The sequence below is a fragment of the Chanos chanos genome, chromosome 5, assembly GCF_902362185.1.
Source record: "Chanos chanos chromosome 5, fChaCha1.1, whole genome shotgun sequence".
Lineage (NCBI taxonomy): Eukaryota > Metazoa > Chordata > Actinopteri > Gonorynchiformes > Chanidae > Chanos > Chanos chanos.
This window is the reverse complement of record NC_044499.1, coordinates 37,666,903-37,692,673: the sequence shown is the minus strand read 5'-3', so window position 1 is coordinate 37,692,673 and position 25,771 is coordinate 37,666,903. Positions and strand designations below refer to the sequence as shown.

The window sequence follows — 25,771 nt, the reverse complement described above, 5'->3', positions numbered from 1 at the left end:
CACTTCCTTGTTGCCAAGCGCAAGCAAAACAACCTTACTTCTTATCAGGCAATTATAGTCACCCCCCCAACACACCCTCCTCTCATCCACTCAAAGTCCCCTCCACTACTCTCCTGAATGGCGCATATACACAACAAGGAATTTACCCCCACCCACCACACACATTCTCTGCGCTCTGTCCTTCTCTTTCTCTGTACTCTTCCTCTCTCGCACGGTACAGCATGCCCGAATAGCGTCTGGGAGATGAAGAAGCTAATTAATTTGATTTAGCCGTTCTTTCCCTGGCAGTGGAAAAAGCCACCCTCCACCCCGCCCCCCCCCCCTTCCCCCTCATATCAGACACCCCCTCCCGAATGATTTTCCACCCATCCTCTCCAGTCTCTCTTGGCTTCTCTTTCGCTCATTTTCTCCCCCTCTCTACTTTTCGGCTTCCTTTCTCCTTTTATTTTTAAGTTTGGTAATTCTTCACTCTGCATCCATGCGCAGTTTCATGTTTGTGATCTGGAATATTTCGTATGTGACATAACTGGTCGTCCCACGCAAACACGCTCCGTTATCCCAATGTTCACATCTGGTGATAAGATTATTTTTTTTAATCTGGGTTATCCAATTTTCAGTATAACAATTTCACAGCGATACCAGTATAACTGCAGCCTACATCAAGGTCCGCTTCAACTCTTCATCTCTAAAACTACAGCGTTCAGTCTTATTGGGTTCATTTCAAGGCTCTCTCTTCGTCCATCTAGCATATGCCAGCCCACACAAAGTTACTGGCACCGCACCCACTCGCGTACAAAAGGTGGATGTGAATTAGTGACCCTTTAGTGCACTCAATCATTTCTGTCATTCCCATATGTAACCCGTTGGCCTTGTCCAACTAGATCTTGTAACTTTGATGCTCCACATCTTGCAAAAAATGTGTAAAAGTGGATATTTGTGATTTAATTATATAGTTTTTGATCAGAAGAATCTATGAGATTAATTATCTCTGTTAGTTATACTAAAATCTTTACGTTGAGCGTGTGACATGCTGTTGTACTCTGACAGACCTCTGGGACAGCCTCTCACCTGCTCTCTCTCCCTTGATCACACTGTTTTCTTGCTTCTCAAACACACAGACACACACTCTCCCAATCCTCCCATCTCCAAATCTCACCATGGGTCTGTGTCTGGCCAACTCCAGATGTCCCAGCCTCTTGGTTGCCATGGTAATTCAGCTGGCCATTGCCCCTCCGCGAGTGCCCACTGATCCATATGTCATATGAAAAAAATAGCCTTTGATCAGCACTGTGCTGGGCCAGTAATTAGGAGATGTCGAGCTCTGGGTGGGATATTTGTGTAAGTTCTTTTCACAGCTGAATTACTAAGAACCCCTACCCCCCATCCCCCATGTCAGCAAATATCACCAATCACTTATCTGGTAATCTGACATAATAAAAAGGGAAGCTTTGAGTCACTATTTGACATCAGTGTTTATGCATAGCATTATATGCCACTATGATGTCGAAAGCATGATAAGTATGTCTTTAGCATTTACGGAGTGAGTTGGCTGCGTTAGATGTAGCAAAAGTGAAAATGCTTTGGCAAAGACTCATGTCAGGTGGTCAAAACATTTTCCTTTCTCTTTCCTTTATGGAAAACATTTAGCATTTCTCGCTAGTGGACTCATTAACCACAGTGCAAGTCATCAGTTCATATCGATCACCATTGTATTTTTATCAGTCACATGAGGGAATCTACTTCAGGGATACTGCTTGAGAGGTGACTTCAAAATGTTCACTTGACTGTGCCACACCCATCAGTTCATACTGTTTCTCACTGAGGTGAACCTGACTGACACCGAAATGGAACATTTTTAGATGGGTCACGTAAAGCGGCCCTCCTTTCATCTGCCATTTCTGAGTCTGATCCAATGCATGTACAAAATGTTAACAAAACTCTGATTCTGGAAAACTGATTTTCTAGAAAATGGTGTACAATTGTTAAATTGTTTGTTTAGCTGGTCTCAATTCCCATGCTGTCAAATGGTTGCGATTGAATGGTTTTTGTCTCCGGCTATGCTGTTGTAAGCGTTCATCCATTCTTCTACCTACAAATTAATTCCACACTTGAGATGAGTGTGTGGTTCTAAAATAAACCATAACTATAAAGGTACAATTTTTATCATCTTTTACAAATCTGCACCAGAGTTACAAAGTTTACTTTTTTTTTTGCTTCAGTCTGGTTTTACTAATGTCTAATGATGCCGTCTTCATTGACTACAGCTTCCAGTGGTAGCTTGCAAGCTAATGAGCATCTTAAATCATATTTAGTGTTCATGTATTTCTACAAGCTGCACATTTTCTGCCAGTTTCCACGCTCTATTATTAAATATGTATTCATAATAATGTTACAATAAGCCACACCTTATTGATCCCTCTAGCAAAATAATGATAAAATAATTAAGCGGTAAAATAATTATTATACCAATAATTTTGTGGCAAAAGGTCTGGGAGACGGAGATTTTATCTGCATTGGTATAGGGAGCATGCTGTGTGGATGTGAACTATAACTGATACTGAAACTGGGGTATTCACACGTCAGTGTTTGTAGATATCTTCTTTATTCCAAGCTTTTAAGAGAGTCTACCTGACAAAGCCTAATAAAGTATCAAATAAAGCATCAGCATGGCCAGATTCCTTATACAGGCAACTTATGTTTGAAAAGAATGATGCTTCATGTTAATCCCATGTGTAGATTTTTCACTGCTTTGTTATTCAAACAAACAATAGGCCGATTGGCGCCACTTTTTCTCCTTCTCGTTCTCCCAGTTCTGTGTCTTATGAATGGAATGATCATTTTAGGGTGAGCGTACATGAATAGGATCTCTACACTCCTTTTGAATACAGAATCTGCCACTGCCTGCCAGTGTCTGCAAGTGTGTAAGCTCATGTGTGGACAGCCGTGTACTAAACGCAAGATACAAGCACTGATACAAACTTTCATATTAAGGCAGACACACTAATACACTTTGTCTCCACCCAAGTATGAAAAGAGTAGATTGAAAGCAAAGAGTAAGAGAGAAAAAAGTGACAAAGTTCTACCAAAAAGCCAGAAAGGTCATAGGAACAACACCCAATCCAAACCGCGTTCCCATGGAGACAAGTGTGCTGGCATACAAAGGGAGAGTGCAAGTGAGAGAGAGAGAGAGAGAGAGAGAGAAAAAGAGAGAGAGGAGAGAACGGAAGGAGAGGAACGTGGAATCGAGGTGGTTGTGGTGGTGGTGGGGGGAGTGATGGGTTTTCAAAAAAATGCATAAAAATAAAATGAAGGCGAGAGTGTGCAGTCTAGAAAATTTGAACCTGACTGTTTTTTTTTTTCCCCAGCGCTATCCTTCAGTCTTTGGAGTGAACAAATGTTGTGTAGGACACAGAGGGTGACAACAAAACAAAACTGGAAAGTCTAATAAGTCATTAAGAAAACGAGGAACGTTATGTTACACACTAAAATGTAAATTTGATTCTGCTGAGTTCTGGTTGTGAAAGGTTGTTTGGAATTCAGACTACATTAGACCAAATGATATACTCAAAATAGTGAGACTGAGGCTAAATTGAAATACAGTTTGTGACATGTTGACTTGAGATTCAAAGAACAAAGAATTGCTTTTTTTAATCCTTTATGTAAGATGGAGCCCCCACCCCCACCCCCAGCTTAAAGTTCTGGCCCCTATCTGTGTGATACACAGAATGTACTGGCATGATCAGTCCTTGTCAATCATGGAAAGGTGTCTGCCTCAGGGGTACTGCTTGAGCAGTGACTTCAAAATTTTCACTTTAACTGTGGAGGCTGCAAGGCTGCTTGTTGTAAACATTCACCTCTTCAGGGAGAGCAATAAAGAAAGAAAAAAAAATGGAACCCAAAGTGTGTGTCCTCACCCTCCACTTCCATTCTTTGATCTCCCTTTTTATCTCTACTTTCAACAACTTCACTTATTTAAAGAGTGGTGCTTCCACCCAACTATTGTCTGCTCCCTTTCTTTCTCTCCCTCTCCCTCTCCTGCTCATTCTCTCTGTCTCTCTCTCTCCCTCTCCCTATTTCTCTCTCTCCTTCTCTCTCTCTCTTTTTTGCTCTCTCCTCTTCTCGTTCTCTTTATCTACGCGTTCTGTCTCTTTCTGTGCCCAGTTTTTTTTTTTTTTTCAGTTGGCATGGCTCCTGTTTGTTTTCAGCCATTTTGGGGACTGGCAGTGCTCGTAACAAACTGCTTAAATGGCGTCCTCTCGCTTGCTAGTTCTCCCTCCCACTCTCTCTCTCTTTCTCTCTATGTCTATCTATTGCCAGGCTTTGTGTATATAAAGTAGAGTGTGTGTTATGTGTGTGTGTTTGTGTGCATGTGAGGAACAATACTTCCAAATAAAAGGAGGATTGGAATTAGAATGAGGTTGAGGTGTGAGTGTGTGTGTGTTTGTGTGAGTGAGTGAGTGTGTGTGTGTGTGTGTGTGTGTGTGTGTCTGTGTTTGTAGGGGGCGGGGAGGAGTTTTGGGGGGGGGGGGGGGGGGGTATAAAAAAAAAGCAAAAAAAAAAAAGCAAAAACACCTCAGAATCCTGTGTCAAAGACAAACTGAAGGGAGTGAGTAAGAGAGATAGAGAGAGAGAGAGAGAGAGAGAGAGAGAAAGAGAGAGAGAGAGGCGTAGAAGAGCATGGAGCAGGCAAGAGCAAGGGAGAGAGAGAAGGGGAGAAGGGGGGGCATATAGAGAGAGAGAGTCAGAGTGCGAGTCGTTCCTGCCCTCTGTCTCTACATAGTGCTGCTTGTGTGTGTGTGTGTGAACACGTCTTTCCCTGTGCGCTCTCTCTCCCTTTCTCACACGCACACACACACGGACACACGCAGACACGCACACACGGAAGGAGGGAGGGAGAGCAAGAGAGAGTGAGCGAGTGAGAGAGAGAGAGAGAGAGAGAGAGTGAGTGAGTGAGTGAGTGAGAGAGAGAGAGAGAGAGAGAGAGAGAGAGAGAGAGAGCGAGAACACATCGCAGCAGAGATGCAGCAGGAGGTTTTCCGAGGTACGTTGTCTTGTTGTGTGCTTGCCTAGTGGAGAAAGAGGGTGAGGAGGAGAGGCTCATTTCTGATCTGTTTTTCTCTGTTTTCTTCTTCCTGCCTCATTCGCTTCTCAACCATTCTATTAACGTGGATGTTGTTGTTGTTTTTGGTTTAGTGTGAACACGAGAAAGAGAGTGTTGTCTTGTTTGTGTGCATGGCTTGTAGGTGTGTGTGCGTGTGTGAGAGTGTGTGTGCATGTTTGTGTGTGTATGAGTGTGTGTGTCTGTGTGTGTGTGTGTGTTTGTGGTGCTAATCAAGGCCTGGCTCCCTCTATCCTCTCCTCTCACGGCCGAACCACGCAGTTCTTTTTTCGGGACTGATGACTCGTTTAGTGATTGTTGTGAAATGACGGGAAAACTTTGTGTTTTAAAACAGAGATCCATGTACATTAAGCTATTTAAAATTGTTGCTAACGTACGTCAGAGGAAATGGTCAAAATGATGGGGCTTTGTTTACTTGGCCAGCCTTTTCCCAGTTGAGAATGGTCAGGTTGTGTAAATAATTAAGTAAATTACAAAGGAAATTTGTGTGATGTCTTGCACAAATATATACCCTGTTAATTAGGTCATTGTAAGAATACAGGAATTCCCGTATCTCCTGTCCAGTATGGATGGGGCATGGAGTACTCCCATGTTTGGAAGGGTCTGGCTGCTGGACCAGACATGGCACTCTGAAATTTCCTTAAAACTATTTTGAAATACAGTGCACTAATATGGATTCCACATGCATCAACACGAACTCCTTAAAAACAGGTACAACAGCCCATTTGACCATGGCAATGAAAGGTCAGAGGTCACTCAATACATAGGCTAACTACAAAGTGACCTATTATCAGATAGGTTTTTTTACTCAAAATTAGATTTTTTTCTCCGTAACAGGATGTGACTTTAAGTATTTTGCCGCATGGTCTGTCCAGTTTGTTTGCAGCTCTCAAAACAGCTGATTTGATATAGCCAGGCCTCATCAGCATCTCCAAGATGCCTTTTGCTTTTTTAACTTCAAACCAGGTTGACGCAAGTGGCAAAAATGGATACAAGCACCAAAAATGAGAAATACTACACTGGCTCAGCTGTGAAGTACTCTCCTCTCAGAATGCATTCAATTTTTTTTTTCTCGTCCTCTTTTTAATGCTTCCCATGAATCTATTACAGAGATGGAATTTATGGGAATTACTTGCTGGGTTGAAATCTAACAGACCACGGAGAGCACGCATTTTTACATGGGTAGAGTTGGCTGAGCATGGCCTGGCAAACCGAATTACGGCAGTACCACGGTTTACTGTCAGGGTAAGGGCAACAAAGCATGCTGCACAGCATCTGAACGACAAGAAGAGCATGAGATCTCTACAAGCACTGAGCAAGTTGTATTTGACTTTACAGCCATTTCAACCCAAATTCCCTATCCCGTCCCTTCCTCCTCCTCTGTCTCTTACCAACTCTCTTCAAACCTCAACACTCCCCATTTTTTCTCGCTCTCTCTTGCTCACTTTCTCTGTCTTTTTGCCCCCTCCCACCTCCTCTCATCTGGCTGCCTGAACCATGTTTTTTGGCTGGGGGTTGCACAAAGTTCAGACTCCAGCGACAGCCCCCTTTTCACAGTCAAACTGCTGCTCGGTCAGGCAGTCCCCGTGGCTGGCCACACGGAAACAGACGACCCTCACATTCTACCCGTTTTCACTTTCCGAACCACTCACTAACACCGTGAAACAGCTGAACTTTTTGCCCATTACCTCGCATGAGTGGAACCTCTTGAGATTCTCCTCACCTCCCAACCCACAGCTGCTCTGTGTACAGCCTATATGTTTACTGGGCTGAAATTTCTGAGTGGAAATTAGCAGCATAAGAACCAATGTTTTTCCAACTGTCATTCTATAGGGAGAGAAATTTTTTCCTTAAAATGTCAGTATGGTCTTTCTGGTTTTCTCTCAACGCTTTGTTATTCTTTTCTATTTGCCGTTTTTTTCAACTTTGTCTTGATTTATTTAGCATTACATCGTGATACACACCAGTTCCTGGACTGTAATACCGTATTACAGGTGTGTTGAACAAAAAAATCAAGAAAAAAAAAACACAGCTATTTACAGCTGTGTTTTTGTTTTTCATACAAAAACACCTTTCGGTTTTGTGTGTTTGGTGCCATATTTTGGAGGGGCTGAAGACGTTTGGCACTATCTGTCGATTACATGTTTGAGTAGAGGGGGATGGGGGAGCAAAGCCCCTGTCACGCTTGGCCAGCCTCTTGTGCTAGGGACTGTTTGTGGAGAGACAGTGTGTGCGTCATATGTGGAGAGAAGGAGAGAGGGAGGCACAGCAAGAGAGAGAGAGAGAGAGAGGGAGAGAGAGAGAGAGAGAGAGAGAGAGAGAGAGAGACACAGAGAGAGGGGGAGAGAGAGAGATAGAAAGAAAGTGAGGGGGTGGCAGATGCATTTTCCTGTCCACAACGCAAACACCAGATGAAAATTGTGACATTTTTATCCATCACTGTGCCTACTGCTTTTTCAGACTGTCTCCTCGTGACAGGGTCTGCCACTAAAATCACAACAGGTTCCAGATAAACTGCCATGTCAAAATTTAGCTTGCATGCCCAGGGATATTACACTCTACCACGTATTTTTCACTGACGTATACTTCCTACATAAACTTTGATGGTGTTTATTTCTGATTTTAGCCGCTGCTACGCATTTTACAAAAATACTTCCTGTCAGCTATGAAGAAAGTTCAATGTTGCCGCTCTGGTTCATGTAATCACACAGCCAGTGTGTGTCAATTAGACAGATTTTTCTCAGCTGCTGTGTGTCTCTGAGTACCTAAATGGACGGATTTTTTTTGTGTGTGTGTGCACGTATGCAGGTGTGTTTGTTTTCAATCATGTTTTGCGCTGTTGTTCCCCCTGCTATCTGTCTATGTTTTCAGTGGGGTAACAGCTTCAGTGGGGTAATTATGTCATTTTCCTTGCTCACTTCCTCTTCTCACGACTACCTCTTGCGTCACTTTCTGCAGATAAACCTGCTGAAACTACCTGCCGATTGGCTTGTATAAACCTGTGTCTGAAAGACTGTGTGTGTGTGTGTGTGCGTCTGTGTCTGTGTGTGTTTGTGTGTGCGTGTGTGTACGTATGTATAGGTGTGTTTATATGCACCTGCTAGCTTGTAAGAGTGTGTATATGTTTTACTTTGTGTGTGCGTGTGTGTGTGTGTGCATGTGTATGTGTGTGTGTGTGTGCACGCGCGCGTGTGTGTGTGTGCGTGCCCGCATGTCTATGTGTGTGTGTGTGTGTGTGCGTGTGCGTATACGGCTTGTCCACAGCATGCTTCTCCTCTCCCTTAACCTCTCGCTCCCACTCCTTAGCTCTACGTCTATCTTTCTCTCTGCTTTTCTCTCCCTCTTTGACTCTCTCTGCAATAACAGTGCTGACCTAGTTTCTGTCTGTTCAGAGCTGCTTGTGGAATTTTACAGAGGCCTGCCTGGCTGGCTGGCTCAAACGCAGGCAGAAAACCATGACTGGGGATTTTTCTCCTGTCGCATCATTACTGCCAGTTGAGCAGCTATTCTCGCTCCTTCAGTTCCTCGGTGACCGAGCTAACATGAGAATACATAAGAAGAATAGAATAGAATTAAGAACTGTATGGACAGAGTGTAGAAAATATGCTGCACACGTGGTTAGGCTGGGATGAAAACAGTTGTTCTGTGTTCACCCTCTAAGGTTTTGCTATGATGAATACAACAAAAAAGGAGAGGGTAACATTTCCTCTGTAAAGCATTTACGAGTATCACTGTATGTTGCTGTTGTTGTTGTTATCATTTAAACTGTTTAATATTTAAAATCAGTGTGTTTCCTATCTGTTTTTTTCTGATGTATTTACAGCCCTGTGGCCATGTGTAATCACACTCTATTTAGGGAAATCTTGATTGAGTCTGAATGACACTCAGTTAGGTTGAAGGAATGTGGTGGCACAACAGGGCCAAACACTGAGATTCCTTCCACAATCTTGTCATGCCAAAGCCTATAAGCAGGGTGAATCCAAAGTTGAGTCCATTTGTTTGACTCTTTCTTTACAAAAGCAAGTATCTCTGATAAATACAGAGTTTGTCTTACTTTGTTTATTTCAATGACTGTCTTTACATTTGTCAGCCTGTTTATGAATACTGTCCATGAAAACTCACTTTTGCAGAGCACTTGTTTAGTGTTGTTTAGTCTCATGTGATCGCATGTCATCTACTCTTACTTTGTGGTAGGATGTGCTGATGGTATGCCTAATGTCTCTGCTCTGCTGTCCTTGGCAGGTTTGGGGGTAGGGTCATGGTGTGCAAGGTGGATGACTGGGACCCCCTCCATGCGGGTGTTCTCCACTCACAGCTGAATGAACAGTGTGTGGCTGAACCCACTCATCTCTCTGACGTGACACTCATCGGCACTTACAGTGCAACATTTGGCACTCTTCCGTGCATCCTCATCACCTGCGGTCCTGACTTCGATGAGCTGCTGTCTTCCCCTCCTGCCACTCCTCCTGTCACTTCTCACTCTGGTTCCCCAGTGTGCAGGGTAGTAGGGCAGAATTACCTCCGGTCCAGTGTGTTGTTGGACTTGCTGGACTACAATTTTCGTGTCTCCCAAAGAACCTCCAAGGGGACCAGGACTTTTTCTGAAGTTGACTACAGCCTTTGGGTGCCCTTCTTTGTTGACTTGTTTATTGGAGAAACAATCACAATGAAGAACAGAAACAGACAGGTTAGAGGGGACAGGATAGGGGACAGGACTGACAGAGCAGACAGCTTCAAGACAACAAGGATATCTCTCAGTTTTCCCATCAGCGTGGGATTGCCTAGCCTCTCCGCACAAAACCACTGCTCCTTATCCCATTCCCCTTCATCTACTTTGGCTCATGACCGAGACCGTCAAGGGGCTGCATGGAAAATGGAAACTTCCAGAGACAAACAGTTATCACACTCACCATCAAAATTAGACCACTTGTCTTCTTCCACCTCATCTCCGATTGACCTGACCGCACCAATAAGGAATAAGTGCAAATCTGCTCTGTCTTTTTCTGTTGCTCGTTCTGATCCCCAGTTTCAGAGATCCTCCTCACGACTACATTCTGAGCAGGAAGTTGACTATTCAGAGGAGGCAGGTGGTGGGAGTCTCCCTAATGGTACAAACTCAGAGCATTCAACAACAGAGACAGCACATATCCTATTCAACCTGAGTGCCAGGGCCTACCAGAGCCAGGGGACAGGGAGCCAGGACAGTTTAAAGGGTAAAAAGGGGAAAGGCAATGGCCTCCATGTTCAGTTGAGCCTTCCTCAACATGGAATCAATAGACAAAGCCATCCTCCCTCTCCTCCTCCCTCTCCTCCTTCTCTTCTCAATCTAACCCCTCCTTCCCTGACGCCTCCTCCGCCTCCTGCTCTCTGCGAGTCCTCTCGGGAAATGCCAAAGCCGGAGTTACTGTGTGGGGTGTGCCACCGTCTCTTCAGCACTGCGTCATCCCTCACCATCCATATGCGTTTGCATCGGGGTGGACGAGCACTCAGTTGCCAGCACTGTGGTAAGGCCTTTATCCACAACAAAAGACTGCAGTCCCATGAGGCCACTTGCATGCAGGCACAGCCAGTACTGCCTGTTCAACCCAAACAGGAGCCTCTGGAGGAGGCTAAGGTAGACAGAGAAAGGGTTATTAAGGTTGAGGGTCCAGCAGAGTCAGCACAAGAGCCTGTGCCCAGCCGACCCATAAAGAAAGGTCGAGGACTCATGGCACGTCAACGGATGTCATTTTCTCACAGCGATCTGCTTGGAGAGGGGGATCACTTTGTGAAGGTGGTGGACGGGCATATCATCTACTTTTGCACAGTGTGTGAACGCTCCTATATGACATTGTCCAGCCTCAAGCGCCATTCCAATGTACACTCCTGGCGCCGGAAGTATCCCTGCCACTACTGTGACAAGGTATTTGCTCTTGCTGAGTACCGAACTAAGCATGAGGTCTGGCACACCGGTGAAAGGCGGTACCAATGCATCTTTTGCTGGGAGGCCTTTGCTACTTATTACAACCTCAAAACACACCAGAAAGCCTTCCATGGCATTAATCCTGGCCTCATATCTAGTGAGAAGACAGCCAATGGAGGCTATAAGCAGAAGGTCAATGCACTTAAGTTGTATCGCCTGCTGCCCATGCGCTCTCAGAAACGGCCTTATAAAACATATAGCCAATCCTTGGCTGATGGACTTCTACTCCAGGATTCATCTATTAACCTGGACTGCACTCTGCCAACTTCTCTGGATCCTACCAAGCTGCAATCCATCATCAATAATATTCACACAAAAGAGCTGAAGCCTGACCTAGAGGGAGTCCCCATTAGTGTGAGCTTGGAGCAGGGAAAGACCTCCAAGCCTGCAGCTTCCCAAACTAGCATGCCAGCAAGGATTAGTGAGAGAGACAGGTCAGATGCAGGGCAGTCTGGGAACAGTAGTGGTAGGGTCAAACCTCCCAAGGGCAATGAGGCAGCTGTTTCCTCCGTCATTACCTTTGGACATACCAAGCCTTCAGTCATTGTGCATGGCAATGCAGTCTCATCCTCTGTCATAGTTCACAGCAATCAGATCTCCTCTGGAAATGGAAAAATTTCCCTGGACATTCCCTCTCCCAAGGATACCTGTCAGACCACAGCAAAGGCTACTCAGTATCAAACAAAAAAACATCTACAGAGGGAACAGATAGACATACATAAAGAGCAAGATGCAGCTGGCTTAAAATCTTCAGAGGGCTCAGAAATGAAACAATCAAAAGAGACAGGGAAACTTCATAAAGGGGGCAAAGCTCATAGCAAGAGCCAGTCTGCCAAAACGGTGCCAGTATCAGGAGGATCAGAAGTCAAAGGCAGTGGACCTCTGTGTCAGATCACTGTTCGCATAGGGGAGGAGGCTATTGTTAAACGGAGCATTTCTGAAACAGATCTCATAAGGGACAAAAATCCATCAGATCATAAAGTCAAAAAAGGTGACCCCTCACAAGAGATAGTAAGGGAACCACGGCACACTCACCATCACAGACACAAACACCGCACCCACCGCAGCTCCAGCCAGGAGGATGTTGAGCCAAGACGGAAAACCCCCAAAACACCAGGGAAGGTCAGGGAGTACTACTTTCGGCAGGAGGTCCGAGAACAAGACAGCGACCATGATGGCGAAGACAATCTGTGGAGGCCCTACTACTCTTACAAACCCAAACGGAAGATCCAGCATATGCAGAAGGTAAAGAGCTGGCAGCGCAAAATGCACTACAAGCGATCTCTGAGGCTAATGAGAAGAGCAGAGAGACTCATGAACCATGTCAATAAAGAAGTAGAAGGAAGAGAGGAGGATAATGGTAGTGAGAGAGATGGAGATGAAGTAAAGGAGGAGAACAGTATGGTGGAAAAGAGTGTGGTACACTTAAGAGAAACCTCAGACACTCCTCCTGTCACCTCAAAAGTAGAATACAAAGAGGCTGGTACGAAGGGGAAAGACTGCCAGCGAAAACTCAATCCTCCTACCCCCTCTATCTCAGCACTCCCTCCTCCTAATCCACTCCAGAACACATCACTCTCCTCTGCTATAAGACAGGAGCGACACTGGCCCATGGACCAGGCCTCTGAGTGTGGCACCTGTGGTCGTTGGTTCTCCAGTCCTAGGAAACGAGACAAGCATGAATTAACACACCTGCTGGAGTTTGTGTGTCTTCTGTGCCGTGCTCCTTTTTCATCCCAAACAAAATTGGAGGAACATCAACGGAATCAGCATCCAAAACCCAAACGCCCTTCTGCCCCAGGTATGCACCTATTCCCCTCCCCAGATGGGGAGGAAGAAATGGAAATAGAGGGTGTCAGCGAAACAGAAAGGAGAAAAGTGTTGGAGAAGAGCAGTCTAGGTCGGCTAGGCAGGAAGCCTCTGGTCAGACACACCTGTTCAAAATGTGATAAGGTGTGCAAGACAGCTGCAGCTCTTCACCGTCACCTAAAGCGGCATGAGTTGGGAAGTTCTGCTGAGGTTGAGTATTCACAGCCAAGAGCAACTGTGCTAAATCTAAACCCTGAAGTAGTACAGGCAACTCAGAGCAAAGACTCAGATGCAAAGTGTGACCGTGCACAGCCCATCCCTGTCATAAACTATCCAAAACCAGACTCACAACCAATTGAGAGCAGTCAGGTTCAGACCAACTTTTGTGAGGTGAAAGCAGAGCACCTAACAGAGGGGTCTTGTAAGAGTCCTGAACCATCAACATTTGACAAGCTGTGTAGTCCAACCTGTGCAAAGCCCTCCTCAGGTAGCCTCAGCCCCACAGTGGACCAGTCAAAAGTTACATCTTCCAGCCTTCATAGTATACTAGTCATGAATGGGACAGAGTGTCTGGACTACAGAACACCTGAAAAGCGGAATCTCGATGCACTGGACCAGAGGAAAAACAGTCCAGCACCTACTGAAAGATCAAGTAACAATGGTTCACTCACAGCAACAGCATCCCAGATTAAAACAAATAGTACTGCAGCAGTGTCATTAGAAACACAATCAGTCAGACAGGATGGTTTGGACCAAGAGGTGGCCTCAGATATACAGACACAGGGTGATATTGGGCCAACTGGTCATTTTAATGCTTTGCTAGAGGCTCAGGATCTGCGAGTGTCATCTTTGTCCAGAAGCCCAAGCAGCCAAGCGCAGGACTTGTCAATGCCAACTATCTTGGCGCAAGAGAGAGCACTTGCCCAGAGGGCCACAGGCACATCAAACATCCCAAGAGAACAAACTACAGATACAGAGTTAACGTTGCGGGTACCCAAAGAGGAGCCACTGAGTCCTGTGCCATCTCCTACATGTTCTGTTGTTCAAACCACTACAAATGGGCCTTCTCATAAGCATTCAAAGTCCCCCCATTACTCCCCTGACACCTTGGACCAGCAAGCACTGCTACACCCACAGGACAGCAGCCCTCATTGTGGTGGCCATGGAACAGAGAGACAGGGTCTGCAAATAAGTGGGGGGACAGAGCGCCCCTCTGAACATGCCTTGCTTCTTCCCCAAGCAAGTCTGTCTGAGCCAGAGGACAACGCCTCTGTAACACCCACAGACTCCCACAGGGAGGCTAGCTATCCCATCCAGGAATTTCCCCTTCCCTTGATTGTTCCGGGAGGTTATCGCTCTGGTAAGAAACAAGAGGACAACATTCTGATGTCTTACCCTGCTGGACCTCTACCTTTTGGGCCACTGGGGAAAATGGTGCCTCACAGTGACTCAGCCAAACTGCCCTTTTTCCCTGATTCCTACCACCTCTTCTATGGCCCACAGCTCCTGGCATACCCATATAACTTGGCTGCCTTGCCCATGGCTTTGAATATGATGGCGCCAGGGGACAAAGTAGAGCCTCTGCCTTTCCTGCCTGCTTTCTTCAACTACGCTGCCCCGTATGCTGGCACAGTACCCCATCCATTAGTGGTGAACCCAAACCTGTACAACAGCAGGAGTGACAGTAGTAAAAAGAGGGACAGTAGCAACCCATAGCAAGATGTATCATAGCAGCAAAGGTGTTGTCTAACAAAAAAGATGGGGCCTTTAGAGGAGGACTTTTTATTTGTTTTTTGTTTTGTTTTTTTGTTTTGTTTTGGGGTTTTTTTGCTCTAGTTGGTAGCAAGATGCACATGCACAGTTTTTGCCTCTCTTTTGTAAAGTAGTAATGCGAAGTAGGCAAATTTTAGAGGAAAAAATTAAGTAAAATAAAGGAATGCTGTTTTGAAGGGAGAAGCGATAGATGAGAGGGAGGTAAGAGAAGGGACCAATTGATACCCCTCTTCCTGCTTCTGGTAGATACACCTCCAACACACTTCTCCTTTCCTCCTGTCTTTCTGTAGTAGTTGTAGAGCTTAACTATCCGTCCTCTCAGATTCACTACAATTATAGTAACTATAACATGCAAGTAATAACAGCAAACAGGGTGTATGTTTTGCAAAATTTAGTTCAGTCTGCTTCCTTTTATAGTGATTGTACAATAGTAATTATGACAATAATTATACTGCTAATAGTGGGGGCTAAATGGTTTTTGAAAGTAAAGGGATGGATCTGAAAAAAAGGCTTAAAAGTCTAAACATTAGTAAAGAGAAGTCAGAGCGCAACAAGATTTTGTTTTGTATGTGTGGATATGTATCTGTCACTGTGTATATGTGTGTGTGTGTGTGTGTATGTGTATGTGTGTGTGTGTGTGTGTGTGTGTGTGTGTGTTTGTGTCTATGTGTACGTGTATGTGTATGTGTGGGTGTGGGAGTGCGTGCAAGCGCATGTGCAAGTGTGTGTGAAGAGATTATGGAAACTTCTTTTCACGCATCCAAGAGAATGAGGTTGTTCTCAGAAGTTTCACATCTGTAGATTGTGTTTTTGTGTTCATGTACAATATGCAGCCTTTTGTGTGTGCGAATGTGAGCACATGTAGCCACTTTGCGCTGCGTCAGCCTCCATCCATTCCATAGACATGTAAGGTATATGCATAAATTTTAGACTGACTATCATAGCCTTTAGAGGGCACTGAGTAGAAGCATTAGATCGGACTCAGGCATAACATAGGAACAAGATGGCTAAAATAGGGCCTGTGACATTGGCTAAGCTTGTGTTTATGTGATGCCTCTAATAACCAAGAAAATGGTAGTCATGTGGTATAAGACCGATGGTGTCTGAGGGAGTCATTCTAAAGTGTAACATTTTGTATACAAAGCTGGAATATGTTGAATATTCAGTTTTGTCTGTAGGAAGTGGGTGATATAAAAAAAAAGAGGTTTGTCGCTTTGTTGCAATTTAAATGTTCAACTGGCCACTGTGCAAGAATAGGTAGGTTAGTTGGTTCATGTATACTTCCAGTTCTCTTGTCAATCATCTCATTTCTTCCAGTGACTCAAAGAAAATCAGTTGACCTTCTTTTCAGTGGCCTTCTCCTCCCCAGTGCCCCCTGGTGTCCACCAAAGACACTACATTGACTCGGCAGGATCTAAGCATGTAGAAAGACAGGGAGGGAGACGAGGCGGAGAGAGAGAGAGACAGAGAGAGAGAGAGACAGAGAGAGAGAGAGAGAGTAAACAATATGAGTAAGCTGGATAGTCTAGTATTGCTTTTGGAGCTTCCTTGTTAAAAAACAGAGAGAACTATTCTCCTCCCCCACAATCTCAGCGAGGAAAGCCTGTAACTGCGGTTAGTTAATGTCTGTTCAAGGCGATCATGCGCCAGAGAGAGCTGCTTCATGCCAACTTGCATTTCCGTTGGCCTAAAGGTCCTCTCTCCCCTTCTGGAGCGGATGGAAGAGAGGGATATGACGTCAGCTTCTCCTGACGCCATCACAGAGCTGAAGCTTTGAGGCTTTGGGCAAGGCCTCGATTGTGCCAGAATTCCCCCAAAGGCACCCCTGGGAGTTTTTGTCAATTTGTCTTTTTTCTGGTATTAATCCCTTTTCAAAGAGAGACTAGGGTGTCTGATTATATATTTTTAGTATATATACATATGAATGTAATTTTAGTAATGAGGTTAAAGAAGTACAAAACACTTTATGGTAGATGGATTCTGTTTTCTGACTTGAAAAATAACATGTAATGAACTGTTATGAAGTCTTGGTATATATACAGTAGTCCTAGGAACATGACAAGAAACTTGGGTTTAATAATCACAACGCATGAGCAGCACTTGTTTCTTCAGTATCTCCTCCAGTATTGTCATAAAAACTAAATGTGAGAATTACCTTCAGTGTGTTTCTCTTCTATCACCTGTATTTTTTTATATACTCTCACTTGGCTATCCTTTTTTTCTGTGTTTTCTTTTCAGTTCCCTCTAGTATGAACGTAAATACCAAAAAGGAGCAGCTGCCCCGTTTACTTTTCTCACTCTATATAGAACTTATCCAATGATTATTCTGATTACCCCCCAAAGAGGTGTGTGTGTGTGTGTGTGTGTGTGTTTGAAACCATGCACTACGTCCGCAGCACTGTTAGTTTCCAGAAGGGACAAAGCACAGTGCGATGAACTGTAGAGGCTAACGTGGCTTCACTTGGGTGTGGTTACAAGCCTTTTGTGTTTCTATGTGTGTTTGTGTAGGGGTGTGTGTATGTGTGTGTGTGTGTGTGTGTGTGTGTGTGTGTGTGAGAGAGAGAGAGAGAGAGAGAGAGAGAGAGAGAGTGATAGGGTAAAAAAATGTAAAACCAAAACAAATACTTGGAAGTTATCTTTTCAACAGTTTTTGTCTGTTCAATGCCATCCTTCATTTCCTGTGAGTAATTATAAAAAAGGAAATTTTGTTTTGTCCATAACTGAAATAGGCCATTTGGGAATGTGGATTAATGAATGTCAACTATTTCTTAGGCCCAATTTTATCAATATGTTTAAAAACAACCTAAGAATAGTTATTAAATCAGAAAAACTGGGGATTAATAAAAGGGGCTTGGAAATTGGGAAAATAGGGAAAATCGCTGTTATGAAATTTGCAGATGTCTGAATCCATACAGATGACTAGAGATAATCAAGATTTCAGCTGACTGGGTGACCTCTTCTGAGTGTGAATGAGATGTCAAAGTAACAAACTGGAGGAATTTTCAGCCGCTAATACTTGTAGGAATATAGTCGTAACATATGGTTTGTCAACCCTTTTTGAGTACAACTGTGACACTGTTTTGAAAATTCGCACAATGTTTCTGAAAGTTTCAAAGAACTAAAATGTTTGATATGTTCAATGTCTCTTTTTGACTTTGTGTGACAATTTAGTACAAAGGCTTGTAGCCACAGATGGCCCAGTGGTATAACTGTGTTTTTATTTTTCATTATTTCTCTGTTTTCTCTGTTCTCCCTCCATGCTCCAGTCATTCAAATAAAGTATTAACCTAATGACCCAAAAGAAAAGCTGTTTTTAAAATTATTTTTATGTAGTATCAAATGCCTTTTACAAATGGGAGAGGTTCTGCTAAGATATTTTCAAGAGTTTCAAATTAACCTCAGGGAATGTTTTCCCCAAGCATGGGGGGCAGACAGTTTTTCCTTCTAGGACACTGCAATACATTTAGTAGTCATCCTTCTAAATCTATTTCTTTGTAACATAGATTAAGCATTTTATGTCTGAAAGGCTAAGGCTTCAGTGTATAAAAGACCCTACAAATGAATCTCATTAAGGCCCCAAAGAGCATCTGGATAGCCAAGTCAGGTTTGCTATATTATCACTTTTTCCCCTTGTGCTGTTGTTTAAGAGGACAAGAGTTGACTACCTGTGTAATATGGACACCCAGGTAAGCAGTTGCAACTGTTCAGGTACATCGTTAAAAAGATCTAAATCAAACTTAACACCCAGGTACTTGCACCAATTGATGGATGATTATTAAAAATGTTTTCTGACTTGTTCCAAGAAATCAGCTGCATGAACTCCACAGAAACATGTGATCTGTAGAATCACGGATTTTTGGAGCAAGTCGCTGCATAGGGCCAAAGTTAATTTCCCAAGACGGCAACTGACAAATTTTATACCAGTGACCCTTCTATACTACATCAGTTTAGCTATTTCCCTAGAACACTTAAGATAAGTATTTAGTAATACTACCTACAGTTTAACAGTATTATGGCCTTGGTCTCATGCCATATAAATGCCTTAACCTGCCGCTAATGCTAATTACTGCGTTTGTGCTGATTGTGGAGTCCATTCTGCTCAAGTTGTGCGTTGTTTTGTAGTATGCAGTACTGTGCAGTGGAAAAGATGCAAACCCACCACACCAGGGGTCTGGGTTTGACTCCTGGTCTCTGTGATGCTTCTGGCTTGGTTGAGTATCCCTACAAACACAGCTGGTGATTTTTCTGGGTAGGAAGTCAGCAGGGGATTGTCATTTTGACACACCCATTGGCTGATTGGGTCTAGATTAGTGGTGGGCAAATCTGAAGAGTGTAGTTGGACTTCAGCACGTGTCAAGGCTTCCTAGTGAAAAGAAGTGGCAGTTGACACCACATGTGTCAGAGGAGATACCTAGAAGACTATACCTCCCCAAAGTTTTAATGTGAGGTGCAGAGGCCTAAGAAAACAGTGTTCATGGTGGAGTCTCAGGTGGAGCTAGGCCAGTGTCAGTCTGGAAGAAAATGAGACTGCACTACAATCAGGATAGATGTTAGAAGGTTAGCTCTGTGCTGGTTGTGAAGTTAGTCTTGGGATGAAGCATGGTAAAATTAAATCATTTGTGTCATGTACTTGACTAGACATGAAGCTCTGCAGTATCTCATGAGCTGGTTAGCTAAGTCACCCACATGCTTTCAGGTTTTCAGTCAGTAACACAGTGTATGTGTGTGTGTGTGTGTGTCTGTGTGTACATGCACTTCACTTCCACCAGTTTACGCTCCTGAACTTTGAATCCCTTGTCTAAAACAGAAACGGACATGGATTTGGTGCCAGTTACTGCACCTATGGTCACTTGCAATCTCAAGCATGCTCTTTAACTAACTTGACACAAAGTGAGTGTGGACTTCATCACATAAGCATAGCTAACCAGAGGTCTGTGTCTCTCGTCTCTTTCAGAATCCCTGTCACAAGCAATATCAGAGCAGCGGGCTGCTAACGTTTGTGAGAATGTTAGAACATGTGCCCACACATTAAATGGCTGATGAGAGACAGATTCACAAATATCGCATCCATTAGCCAGTAGTGCTTCCACCTCTGTGACCAGTCTCTGTTCCAGGTTTTGTTTACAACATTGTGCAACTTTTGGTCAGTAGACTGGTAATGCATAGCAATACACTGAGGTCATGGTCAAATAGCTGAAATTCTGCCAGCAAAACTCATATATGTTTGGGTTATAGAGATTCAAGTTCCTCTTCCCCAGATGATGATTATTAGGGCTTGATCATTCTAAGCTCTACATTTCTTGGAAAAGAGACATGTTCTTTTGGTTCGTTAAACAGCCAAACTGTCTGAGCCTATGGACATTCAAAAAACAGACCAACGCTCGGAGTCCTCAAGGTCCTAGTGGAATGGACAAACAAATATCAATCACCTCTCAAAGGTCATTCATTCAGCAAACACAGACTAACTAGCTTGCCCAGAGAGGGAGAAGGTGAAAATTATGTTTCATCTCAATTATGCACCACAACTTTAAAAATATCTGTAACTGATTGAATAGACCTTTTGGAGTACTTTCAACTTGTATCACTTTAAAGTCAATAATACAGGAGTTGTTTGGTCAAGAGCACATAGAATAACTGAGCCTGTTAAAATATGAGAATGTGCTCAATCAAATTCAGCTTTTTAAAGCAAGTCACTTAATTTTTAATCTTGGAATGACATAAAATCTTGTTCAGTGACATTTTTTTTATTATTTGAAGCAACTGAGCACCGTCCAAAGGAGCAGCTGTGAAAAATTTCTTACTTAAAAGTAACTCTCAGATTAGTTGTTTGAGACTATAAGATAAAATCTTATAAATAAAATAAAATTCTGTGAGCACGTATAGGATGTCTAAACCTTTTTTTTCCTCTGATGATATAAGTGATTCTGATAATATGAAATGAGACAGTATCTTAATATCTTATTGCTTGTATCATATCTATATCTATATCTATACACACACACACATATATATATATATATATATATATATATATATATATACACTCACACACATATTGAGAGAGAGAGAGAGAGAGAAAGAGCACTTTTTGCTTTAGGTTTGCAATGACCACATGAGAACAGTTAAAAATAATGTGTTAAGTTGCACACATGCAACAAACTGACTCAGTATATCAGCCCAGTCCAGATGATCTTTATTACACAATAAACTGGTGTTCATTTTGATGGATTAAATATATTGTGTAGTGCAGTTCTTGCTAATGAGACCAATATAAAGATTTTAAGACTAAAAAATTATGGGAGAAATGAATTGATGACTACACATTAGTAATTGGATTTTCACCCACCAACTTCCAGCCACTAACCATTAGAACGCCCACAAGAAACAGATTGTTTAGGACAAGTAAACACTCCACCTGATCAATACTTTTTGGTGGTTTTAATGTCAATGTCATTGGCCCTGTGGTCCATGTACATGCCCTACTGCAGAGTTCACAATTCATTGACGCTCAGCTGAACCAGCCCATAAGACAACAGGCAGATAAGGAGAAGCCCTCTTTGGCTAAAGCTCTGCTGTCGCCAACCTGTAGAGCGCCTGAGGAGAACCCAGTGACCATGGACAATGTGAGGGCTGTGTTAGGGGTGCTGTTACTGGGACCCTGTATTACTTGGCTGAGCTGTGAAGTTTCAGCAGAACAGGTGAGTGCTTATGTCATCTCAGGTCATTTAGGAGCTAGTTTTTTTTTCAGCTACATCAGTTCAGACAACTAACACAATATAATTTATAATATAATATGATATAATTTATATCATATACATTTTCAGGATTTGATGAATGATTAATTGAGCTGTGATTGGTTCCTTAAACTGACACTGATTTGACATGTAAAATTGTAAAATTGATTCTGTTTAGGTTTTTTAGGGTGACTGTGAGGATATATCCTCCCTGAGAGAAAGTCTCAAAAGTATCAGTCATACACTTATTTTAATTGTCTGATTAAGATGAATGGCAATAATGCCACACTGGAGACCACAGGTGGTCATGCACATGAGAACATTCATTGTTCAGATGAACTACACATTTGAGAAAAAAAAAAAAGATCTCCTCATTGTTAGATTTGCATAACAAACTCATCCCTGGAACATTTCAGTGCTGGACTGCTTTTTCAGCATTTTTCCAAACAAGATATGTAACATTTTTGAATGGCTCAACATTTATTTTTATTGAATCCCTGCTCTCTGCTTCAAACTCCCTGGCACTTATAGTAGCATTTATATGTATTTGTGTATATATGAATTTTTCAGAATATTTTGTCTTCCTAGTGTAGAGCCTGATCTCATATTCAAGATGCATTTCATGTTTTCAAGTTTGTTAAGCAACATTTTTTTTTTAGTTTGGTATGATGGTGAATTTGATACGAATGCCCAATGTATTTCATTCAGATTTAGCTTACTACCATCTTCTTTCAGAGCAGTTTCCAGTAGTAATACTTGGCTCAAATGGCAACTGCAACAACAGCCTGCCAAAAGAAATATTACAATCATACAAAATCAACCTTCCATTCATTTACAGTGTAAGCCTTTCAGATTTTCTCCTCAGAAACATGAGGGGCCTAAATCTGGCAGCATTCTACTGAGAAAGTATGCCACAAACTTCTTCTCAGATGTTTTTATTTTGGGGTGGAGATCCTTCAGCTACTGTTTTAAATTATTATCCTTAGGTAAACATTTGCTACAATTAAAGGTACAGCCCAAGTATAATTAATGAAGTTAATCAATAAAACCACAAAATCACACACTCAGCCTTTGCCAGATAGTGGTTTAGAATACTTTGGGTTGAAAACACAATCTAAATTCAGGTCAGAAGTTTTTTCTGTGGTAAACAAGTAGGGAGTTGCTCATTTTCATACGGAAAATATGTACGTATTTGTGCAGCCACCGTAAAAGAAGTAATCATAAATTTGAATATGGACTTTTTGGTTATCCCACGTAAAAGGAGGAGAAGAAAAGGTAAAATAAAAAAACCCTGTTGCGTCACAGGCCCTCTGAAATTGGACTTGACTTAATCCAAGAACAATGACATTGCAATTTCTTTATTACCCAAGTTGTAATAGTAATAGACTTTCCCTCTCATGTTTAACTGATTTAACTGAAATATTTTGTTGGCTTGCTGTTGTTTCACACCTTCAAATATTTTATGTGGAACTGACACAGATATTTGGTGGAGGGGTCATCAACCTGAGGCACAGACACAACACATGGGAGCCCTTAATGCAGACAAAAGCAAACCTGTCTGAGGTCAAGAGGTTCGTTCGATTAAATCTTGTCATGGGTAACCTGTTTCCTGCCAATAATATATATGCTCTGAACTCTTCTAACTGCATCTGGAGTTACATTTTATATTGGTGCTCTATGCTTGATTAAAGGTCATTTATGTGCACTCTCCAGTATAAGATCCATTTTTGAGTTTCGTACACTGGATCCAGAAGGTACCATATTCTATGGGGACACCAGAGAGGGCAAAGACTGGTTCGTGCTCTTACTGCGTGGGGGTATTCCGGAGATGCAGATTGGGAAAGCTGATGTCCTGGCAAGCGCGATGGGAGGTCCCAAGCTCAACGATGGGCTCTGGCATAAGGTTGAAAGTCCACATTGCGACTTGACAAGATTATTTAACAAATTTCAACATATAAATAACTTGTAGGAATTCAAATACCTTAACCTTACTGACTGAACTTATGACTATGCTGCTTTTTACTAGTTGGAGCTACGGAGTGAGGGGAAGTTTGTGGTGTTGGAGGTGGATGATGAGGTGGCGCTGGTTGTGGGATTAGACGCCAAAACGGCCCAGATTATGATGACTGGTCAAATACGTCTAGCCTTGGGCGGGATACTGGTCGACAAAGAAAAGCTTGTTCACCAAGTTAGTTTTGACTTTTCTTTTGTTACCGTTAATACATACGAAACATTGTTGGAAATGTCAGCGTGATCGATAAGATTTTTATCACAAAACGAACTGCGATAAGATGTTATCACATCTGAACTGAATTGTGTCTTCTCCCTTTTACACTCTTTTCTTCTCTCCTGGCTCTTTTATATCTTTTGTTCTCCTCACACATTTATCACTCTCACTCAGTTTACTCCCGCAATGGATGGTTGCATAAGAGAGGGGCACTGGCTGAATCTCAGCACCCCATGGGATACAGATCCAAACAGGGAGACCTGGCCCTGCTTCTCAGAGATCAAGAGAGGCAGCTACTTTTCAGGGCAAGGGATGGTTATGTTCAACACGTCAGGTCAGTTGTTTCCTTTTCTTCTCCGCCTATTTATGTAGTGTGAACTGTACACTTCCCTTTTAAATCACTTGAAAAAGGATGATTGTTTAATAATGACAGAATTTGCCTTTGTTTGCAAGCTACATGTAAGGGTTCAACTGAATTTTATCATGTTATCGTTACATATGTTCACCACTTTCAAGTAACAAACTAAAAGTAGCTATTAATGTTAACTGACCTATCAATCAGGTGACATGCTATAGCAAAGATCAGGCAGGGTTCCCTGGAGCCATTAGTTTAGCTAACTAAATAACAAATTGAAATAACAAACATAACAAACTTGAAATAACAAATGAGGCTCAATTTTCAGCACAGGACTATAGTTCTTAACATTTAGCAGTGAAATCAAATCACAGAATTCAATATTTTATGCATGCATGGGAGTCAAGGTAAATGATTAAGTTTATGTTTACTTATATATGTCTGTCTTACTGCAGAGCTGCCTTCAGTTCAGTCAGAGGAGCAGGGAATCATAATTGAAATCTTTGGATATTGGAGAGGGACAATATTCAGCTTCCAGAGACCTGGATTTCGGTACACTACGGTAGACAGCCAACCTTCAAACAATAGCAAGGTATTTTGGTAACACAGAAGAGAATCTTTTATTATATTGATAAAGCGGATTTGCCACAAGATACAAAGAATTGTAATATTTGTTTAAAAAATCTGCTCAATCTAGAATTTAACAAATGACAAATACTGTAAAGTTCCTTCAGTAGTATCTTTGCCATGGTTGCTGCAATTCTTCTTGGTTAATGCAGATTAACCTGGTTGTCACCAATAATAGTGCAGTTTCATTGAAGCTCCTTATCCCTTTTCTTAAGGAAGGATCAATAAATGACATTCTTGGCTTCCCTAACTCTCCAAAATTGGTCATTAAAATACTGAGACATTCTTGGACTGTAAATGGAATAACACAATCAGAAGATGAATCCCAGGACTTTTATTCCTACTGGAGAGAGGGGATGATCCTGGCATTTGGAGGATTACCAGGTACTTTATTGTAGAGAACTGTAAGGGGATTCCTTAGAAAACTGTTATGTCAACACAAATACAGATGTTCACTGTCATGTGAAATTAACAATAATCTTGGTCATAATGTGTATTTTATTTGCAGTCTGATAATATCATAAGCAAAATTGATTACAGTTCACAATAGTTATCAGTCCCTTTTCATATTGCAGAGATGCTGTAAGACACATTCATTCAGGTTGAATTCAGTTTTCAGTTTAACAGGTTTTATCTCTTTTTCCAGGTGAAAGTGAAGAATTAGGTCGTTCACAGTACCTGCATGGCTGTCTGGAGAGGATCTTGATCCAGGGTCAGGACATTGATCTGGACCAAGCTTTTTACAAACACTCATCGGTGTCATCACACAGCTGTCCTGTGAAAGTGGTGGATGGTGTACCACAAACACTTTAGCCACATAGGTTCTCTATTTCCTCCTCCATTATGTGCTGCCTATATTCCACATTGCACTTAGGTTAACATGGAAGATAACAAAACAAAAATGTATCAGTTCATCAAAAAACTGACAATGGACATTTGGTGATGGCCAGGCCTGTGCAATGATTTAATGTATAATCAGGTACACCACAGAGACCAAGGATTAAAACAAGCCTATTCATGATCCTGGTATAGCTGCTTGCATATCGTGACTTAATTCCACTTCCATGATCTGCAAGGTAAACATCTTTGTCAATAAATCACAGAAATATACATTTTCTATTTCATATATGAAAGAATGGAAACTTCAACACTTCGTAAAGCTTCA

At 42.4% G+C, this 25,771-nt stretch overlaps 2 protein-coding genes across 2 annotated transcripts; both read left to right on the top strand.

The window, feature by feature from the left end:
- Positions 1 to 4,987: 4,987 nt before the first annotated feature.
- Positions 4,988 to 15,269, top strand: zbtb4 (zinc finger and BTB domain containing 4). Its single transcript, XM_030775979.1, has 2 exons — positions 4,988 to 5,041; positions 9,362 to 15,269. The coding sequence occupies exon 2, from the start codon at positions 9,378 to 9,380 to the stop codon at positions 14,604 to 14,606; it is 5,229 nt and encodes a 1,742-aa protein (XP_030631839.1). The 5' UTR covers positions 4,988 to 5,041; positions 9,362 to 9,377; the 3' UTR covers positions 14,607 to 15,269.
- A 5,884-nt stretch (positions 15,270 to 21,153) lies between these two features.
- shbg (sex hormone-binding globulin) lies at positions 21,154 to 25,718 on the top strand. Its single transcript, XM_030775999.1, has 8 exons — positions 21,154 to 21,361; positions 22,877 to 22,968; positions 23,111 to 23,300; positions 23,424 to 23,585; positions 23,799 to 23,958; positions 24,435 to 24,571; positions 24,822 to 24,990; positions 25,253 to 25,718. Exons 1-8 carry the CDS (start codon positions 21,278 to 21,280, stop codon positions 25,417 to 25,419), a joined length of 1,161 nt encoding a protein of 386 aa, XP_030631859.1. The 5' UTR covers positions 21,154 to 21,277; the 3' UTR covers positions 25,420 to 25,718.
- Positions 25,719 to 25,771: the final 53 nt, after the last annotated feature.

Bases quoted from the DNA above. Each gene is read 5' to 3' on its own strand.
- shbg (XM_030775999.1), top strand. From the start codon at position 21,278: ATGGACAATGTGAGGGCTGTGTTAGGGGTGCTGTTACTGGGACCCTGT. The intron at 21,362-22,876 runs GTGAGTGCTTAT...GAACTGACACAG, and splicing joins GTGAAGTTTCAGCAGAACAG to ATATTTGGTGGAGGGGTCAT. The intron at 23,586-23,798 runs GTTAGTTTTGAC...ACTCTCACTCAG, and splicing joins AAGAAAAGCTTGTTCACCAA to TTTACTCCCGCAATGGATGG.
- zbtb4 (XM_030775979.1), top strand. From the start codon at position 9,378: ATGGTGTGCAAGGTGGATGACTGGGACCCCCTCCATGCGGGTGTTCTC.